General features: G+C 32.7%; 1 protein-coding gene and 1 long non-coding RNA gene across 2 annotated transcripts; one reads left to right on the top strand and one right to left on the bottom strand.

Annotated features, from left to right (window-relative positions):
- Nucleotides 1–1,944: 1,944 nt before the first annotated feature.
- LOC130459881 (uncharacterized) lies at nucleotides 1,945–2,446 on the top strand. The gene is made up of 2 exons (XR_008919600.1): nucleotides 1,945–2,162; nucleotides 2,349–2,446. It is a non-coding gene; the product is annotated as an uncharacterized lncRNA (long non-coding RNA).
- A 712-nt stretch (nucleotides 2,447–3,158) lies between these two features.
- On the bottom strand, nucleotides 3,159–4,403 carry LOC110806141 (uncharacterized). Its single transcript, XM_022011775.1, has one exon. It carries the CDS (start codon nucleotides 4,401–4,403, stop codon nucleotides 3,159–3,161), a length of 1,245 nt encoding a protein of 414 aa, XP_021867467.1.
- Nucleotides 4,404–7,492: the final 3,089 nt, after the last annotated feature.

Raw genomic sequence — 7,492 nt, 5'->3', positions numbered from 1 at the left:
CCATTATTAGCCACCTCATTCCAACCACCAACATTCTCCCTGAGACTCTATATGTAGCCATCAAATAGAGCCATGTAGGTGTGCTCTTGGACCTTCGCTGTTAAGAGCGTCCTTTCCCCAACTCTATATGTAGCCATCAGACAAGCTGACAACCGGTGAGTATGGTAGGGGACTAAGGATTTAGGTTCTTCAATGTAGGTAGGTTGTCTTCGAAGTCAGGAACACAAACACATTCTTCAGCTTCAAATAGGTAATTGTTTACCAACGTAACAAGGCAACATGAGAACTGCTAGATATCCTAACACTAGGATGTTTTACCTTAAGCCTACCTCTATAGGCTCAATCGGTTTGTTGAGACATGATCAGATTCCCTTACATCTATAATTAATTCATCCAATACAGACCAAACCTGTTACCTTTCTGATTAGATTTGTTAATGGAGGAAATCGCTTCAGAAGTTGTTAAAGTTGTTGAGTCGTGAATGTAACGCAAGTACTTTCCACTGGCCATTAGCATTGACAACAACTCTTTTCCTTTCTTTAAGCTTTGTTGCATTTGTTCCCAGATAATGAATCTTTAGCTTTGACTCTTTTTCGTCTTTTGTATATAAGATGTCACCTGGAATAAACAATCACACCTTCAACATTTATCTACCAAGTGACCTTACTTCAAACAACTCAAAGTCCTTTGGATCTGGAAGATCACATGCATTCTGTTGGAGAATTGGTCTAGGAGGGAGAATTATGTTTGATAGATGGAATCCACTTATGCATACACTAGTCAATTAAGGAGATTCCTTATACTTATCTCCAAGACAACAACCCTAACACAGTTTATGTAGCCAGGGTTAGATTTTTGTATAGTCTGGTTTGAGCTTCTCTTTAAAAATGCGGAAACCAAGTTGTTGCTAAGTTGTCATCAATTTATCCAGCATGTGCTGAATGCTAATGTGCTACTTACTCACCATTACATTTGCAACATGCAGTTTTACTTACAGATAGAACTTTGTCTAAACTAAAGAGGTGTGCAGCACAACGGAGATCATTATGCAAATTGAAGATATCCATATTGGTTTGGAGGAATACGATTGACCCACAGGATATAAGCGACCGAATTGAACGTTGGGATCAACTTTCCTGATACTTTGTATTACCACTGGATTCTGGTATGGTCATGTTTTGTCAAAAATATGTGAGAAACATTGTTTATGTAACATCTCTTGTTTAAGTGTTCAACTCAGGCTTTGTAATAGTTGAAATGAAATTTTGAATCTATTATTATTATTTACCTTGTAATGATTCTATGATTTTATTTTGCTCATATTGTATTAAAATTAGAAGGGAATTCTTTTACGCCTAATGTACATAATTTGATCATGAAAAAGGTACTATGAACCTTCAGAACCAAAAAATAAATAAATTATGTTGCATGTTATCCACACCAATTAAATATTTTAATCCAGGATATTCCTATTATGTTAGTCCCTATTCTTTTTGGCTTAATTTCAGTTTCAAGACATATTTTTGCAGTTCAGTTCAGTTCAGTTCAGTTCAATTCAGTTCAGTTTAATTCAATTCAATTCAACTTAATAATAATAATAATAACAGTAATAATAATAATAATAATAATAATAATAATAATAATAATAATAATAATAATAATAATAATAATAATAATAATAATAATAATAATAATAATAATGGTTGATCTAGTAGCAACACAATATTTTTATCTAGACCACCCTTACTAAATGAAAACAAGAAAAAACTGTCTTCTTACGTATTTCCCTCACCTTATTAAAAAACTGGTGGACTTGATGATGGTAATGCGTAGATTTGAGGGTGTCAATGGCTGATGATATCCCTCAATTTTTCTAAATCTAGGTCCTAGTTTTTGTGTTACTATGCCGAAAGCAATCCAAGTGGTTTGACTTACCAAAAAACCAATCTCAGTCAAAATTTGAAGCTTGATCCTAGTCAATTCAGATTCAGTCCATGTTTGTTGAAATTAAGCATGTTGATATTACATCAGTTTATAAATAGATTTCTCTAAGAAGTTACAAGAAAAGGCCACTGCAGAGGCTGAGGCTGAGAAAGCGTAATGAGCTTAATATCTGTTAGTAAACATGTATCCATACAGAGCAGTATTTGTAGTTATTCATGGTAGGAGTTTGATTCAGGATCTCAATCAACTTTTTTGTATCAGACAATTCATTTGTAAATTTCGGTTCTTCCCTTGTTTGATCTTTCCTCTTCTTACATGCTGTTACCGAAGTCTCATTGGTCATTACTTTGGATTAGGGCTAAGTAAACTCTATTTTTTGTTGGCTTTTTGCATGTTGCCATCAGAATTCAGAAATAGTCTGACAGACACTGAGACAGTAGAGAGTTCATTCTGTTTCTGTCATTCTCTGCCTTGAAGAATCATCCACGCGTAACATTGTCAACTTTGTGATCATCTTTCTGCAATTTTTTTAATATGAAGATGATGTGAATTGTAGCTTTATGCAATATTATTTGTTTATGTCTTTTTGGCCTCTCTGTAAGACGTTACTTACTTCATGGAGATGCTGCTTGATTTTGTGCATTCAAATTTTCCTGGAAGATTTCTCTAATATCAGAATATTAAGAAAAAACAGAGGACTAGGATCAGTGCATAGTGTTATAAAGCATAATTTTGGGGCATGATTAAAAAAATATAAGCATAAAAGTGTTATCAGAATATTAAGAAAAAATAGAGGACTAATTAAGCATGATTAAAAAAATAGGTGAAGGCATAATTTTGGGGCATAATGTTATCCAAAAGTTTGATTGATCATTCATTGCATTGCACAAAAGTAGATAACCATACAATGACATTGCACTGAACATTTAAACCACAAAAAATAGAACTCAATGCAATATCATTCTAAGTTGTACCAAAAGGTTATCAATATATTTCTACAACTACTCAGTACTAGTCTTCATGTTCCCAATCATCTTCATCTACTTCAACCTCGTTTTGAGCTACTTGTGCATTTGGCATTGGTGAATGTAGATACTGAATTGCTGCCATCACATCATCCACTGCTGCTGTGACTTGCAATGGTAGATTTCCCGCATCTTCCAACTGTTTTTTCTTCTTATGTGGTAGCAAATAATTTATGTCTCCAAAAACTTTCATAACCTCACACATGCAATATTGTAGCGAATTAAATACCAGACGTTACTTAGAGTGTTTGGATGTGTGTCATTGAACGCCTGCCCAACTTCCTTAATAAGAACTGTAACATTCTTTGGCATGCTCTTTTCATATTTTGATTGGATTGACCTGAAAAAACCAAGATCCAAAATGTTTAAGTCGGGACTATTTGGTGGTTGTGGTGCCCAAAAGAATCTGAATCCATTTTGATTATGTGATTGAATGAACTCGTGGATATCTGCTCCACAGTGGGGCTTTGCGTTGTCTTCTTGGATGATTATTACTTTTTCTGAATCCTCTTGAGGCCACTTTTCCATTATGGCTGGAATAATCTTCATAGTTATCATCTTCCTGAATACATCTTTGTTGACCTTATTGATAGGTTTTGTTTCCATTGTACCCCTTTGTCTGTTGCATGATGATCTCTTTGTGGGCACTTCCATAGTGAAAGGGAATAGGCCTAGTTTACCATCGAATGTACAATTTCCCTCTCTATCCCACCTAGGTCTTGCTACTGCACCCATAAACATGATTTTTGGTATGAAATTTTTTGATTTAACAGCCCGATGTGGTGGAACTTCATTTGGTGCCAAAAGCATACGCTGATCTTTCTTAGTAAGATAAAACCATTTTTCGTCTATACGAACTACATTATGCATATCATAATATGTGGGGTTTGTGGTGTGTGTACCTTGCATGATGAAGTTTAAACAATAAGAAATTCTTGCTCTTTTGTTATGTTCAGTCAAACCTGGCTTCAAAAGGTTGGTGTGTGGCTTGAGTTCTCCTTGCTTCATGTGTCTATGCACTATTGAGGCAGCCAGATCCAAGTGCTTTCCCATTAATCTGAATGATGTCCTGTTTTTGATTTCTATTGCTGTGATTTTATGTGCTGGAATTGGTGTGTATTTAGCTCCACATTTGCTTTTGTAGTAACTCTCATATCGAATTGGTTTTTGTGCTTGAACATCAGCAATTGCCTTGTGCCATAGTTTTCTAATAGTTTTTGGGGTGTAGTTGAATTTTATGGATGCTGCAAGAAATGAGCCCCGTGGAAGATAACCATACGTCGTCCTACGGTCAAGAAATTGAAGGATAAGTTGTTTTTTGGCCACGCTTAGTCGAGGCTCACGATGAAGAGCATGTTCTTCTTGTGGAGTCCCTGTTGCTTGCTCACGAGTAGAAGGTAGCACCAACTGGCTCGAGGATGGTGCTGAACTCATCGTATTTAATAACAGCTTTAAATGTGAACCCAACAACTTTGAATTTCAATTTATGAAGTTTTTTTAGTAACAGTAGGAGAGAATTTGATGCATTTCCATTTCCATGGTGGTTGTAACAACAGCTTTGTATTAAATGTGAAGGGAATTAAGGTCCTTTAAATATGGAGTACTTGCTTGTAAATTGGAAGGGTAAACCTACTGTTTTACCGCTACTTTTTTAGAATGAAGTGAATTTTCACTCTGAAATTTTGGTGGGAACTGAGTTAATGAAAATATTCACTTTTGCTTTGGAAATTTGAAATTTTGGTGGGAATAGTCATTGAAATTTTCGTGGGAATTGAATGCCCATTTTCCAGATGTACCAAGAATGTGGACCCAAATTGAAAGTGTGGTCCCAAATAATAAAAAGTATCAGCTGTTATGAATAAATCAATCTCTCTCTCCTCCTTTTAATCACACTCTCTCTCCTCTTTACCAACTTAATTAAAGAGACCCAAATGGCCAAATGGACCCAACACCAATTATTTATATTATTCCTTGGTCTTTGGATCTACGTGTATTGGAACATCAATGCGGAACGGAGGGAGTATTTATTATTTATTATTTATTATTTATTATTTATTATTTATTATTTATTACTCCCTCCATTCCTTTTTGATCTTCTTGTTTCTATTTTTGGACATGACTTTTTACCATAAATTTCACCATCATCCCTTATTTAATTCATTCACATTTCCCCATTCACCCACCCAACCCCACTTTTATGATTTTTTATTACTTTAAACAAAATATTTTCTCTCTCCTTCATTTCTTTATTACTTTCCTTCATTTATTTTTACTTTCTCTTACACCCAATCATTACTCTTACACCCAATCATTACAAGATTCCATTTTCTTATTTTCCACCCCAAACTCCAAATAGGAAGATCATTTAGGAATGGAGGGAGTATTTATTATTTATTTTTTATTATTTATTTTTTTATTACTTATTACTTATTACTTATTATTTATTTCAGTAATATTCTTTTAATTTAAGTTAAGTTAAGTTCAATTTAGTTCAGTTCAGTTCAGGAGCATTCAATTCAGTTTAGTTCAGTTTAGTTTAGTTCAGTTTAGTTTAGTTTAGTTCAGTTCAGTCCAGGAGCATTCTGGTCAGTTCAGTTCAACTGTAAAGAACAGAGCTTTAGTTATGTGTTGCAAATCGATTTGGGAGAAGGAGTGCATATGGTTAGTGACTATTGAAATCTTAATAATGTTCTATAAAATTATGATTTTTAACCAAAAACACATTATTTGTTAACATAAAATGATATATCTTTTACGATGCATATGTACTTCTTCCGTTCCATAAACTAAAACGGAAAGTGTAAAAACCATTATTATAAGACAGAGGTAGTACAATGATACAATATAGGGATTATTGAAAGTTTAGTAATTAATGTTCTATAAAATTATGTTATTTATTCAAAAACACATTATTGTTAAAATAAAGTTATATGCCTTTTATGATGCATATTTACTTCCTTTGTTCCATAAAATTACTCACTTTTACTATTACTGTACATGGTCGAATTTTTAAAATTTTGACTACATTAATAGTAGATAAATAATTAACGTGTTGGATATCATTGGATTCATTTCAATATAATTTTAAGTGTGAAATCACTTTTAATATCTAATAACCTAATAGGCCAGGCATGCCTAATATTTCTTTTGAGAGTCCTAAATAAATATTTTTGATGCCTAAACAATTTAATCACTTATTATAGACATAATAAATGTTTCAAATAAAATTTTATAACCTAAATTAATATTCCATAAAAAACTATTCTCTCCGTCCCTTTTTTTCTTTGCGCTTTCCGTTGTAGGTGTCCAATTTTAATTGTTTACGCTTGGAATATTTTCATACTTAATATACCATAAAAATCTCTAATATTATATTAAAATGGTGCCAAGTGATTAATTTAGTCAAATAAATTCATTGGATCATTTAAGCTCACATTTTTTATTGGAATATTAAAATTTTCATACTTTCCTAATGTCATATTTTAGATAAAAGTGAAAATTTATAAATAAACATAATTTTCAATGTTTAAATAAATAATAGAAAAAAGAATCTCAATCCAAATTGATTAATCGTTAAATCGCGTGCATAAAAAAGGACGTAGGGAGTAACATAATTAGTGTTATAAATGTTTTATCCACCTTTTATTATTTAGTCCAAACGTATGATATAGTAACAAAATCATGGTTTTCAAAAGATTGAAAAATTGCATTTATTAGGTGATCTCAAAAGTATATTCCAACATAATTTGTGTTTTTTTTTGTTGCAAATGAGCCACAAGGGTGGGGATGAGAATCGATCACAAGATCACCTGGAACCGGGATGAAAGATCTAACCAAGTGAGCTATCAATCACTCTCATTCCAACATAATTTGTGCATAGACTCCAACTTGAAGTGCCTAAGTTACGGTTTATGAGGCTTAATGATAATTGAATCATTTGGTCTACAGGAAATATCTCCCGATAAGCCGTATAATTTTCCAAGCATTTGGGGAATTAAATGAGCTAGTAAGTTAAAATAGCGGAAAAAACGTAACACAATTCATTATCATAGGCTTTATTTTTATAATTTGAACAATTTAGTAATGCCTAAATAGTAAACAATAAATAGGTAGTCCTGTTTTTATTTTATTTGTGAAACTAGAATTAATTCAATGATAAAAAGTCATACAACGTTTATAAAAGAGATTTGAATCTATCAAATACATAACAAATCGAATCAAATAAAACTCTTATTGTGCAAAAACTACGATCATTGCACATCGAACATATTGTATACCCTCTTACACATCGTTGTTTGAAACAACCATCAAAGAGGGGTCTTTTGATCTATTTCAGTTTTGAAATGGAATTAAATCATATTCCACATATTGTAGACGTAGAACTGACATCTGTTATGACACCACACAAATCTTCATCGACGAATCAATTTCTCATGCAAAACTAAATGACATTATTCCCTCGTATATGATGAGCGACATTTATGTCGCTCTTAGCTTAGGATTTTAGTTCATTTCATTAGCAT

This window comes from Spinacia oleracea, chromosome 4 (genome assembly GCF_020520425.1).
Source record: "Spinacia oleracea cultivar Varoflay chromosome 4, BTI_SOV_V1, whole genome shotgun sequence".
Taxonomy (NCBI): Eukaryota; Viridiplantae; Streptophyta; class Magnoliopsida; order Caryophyllales; family Amaranthaceae; genus Spinacia; species Spinacia oleracea.
The sequence above is the reverse complement of the archived record's forward strand: the minus strand, read 5'-3'. Positions and strand labels throughout refer to the sequence as shown.

Bases quoted from the DNA above. Each gene is read 5' to 3' on its own strand.
- LOC110806141 (XM_022011775.1), bottom strand. From the start codon at position 4,403: ATGAGTTCAGCACCATCCTCGAGCCAGTTGGTGCTACCTTCTACTCGT.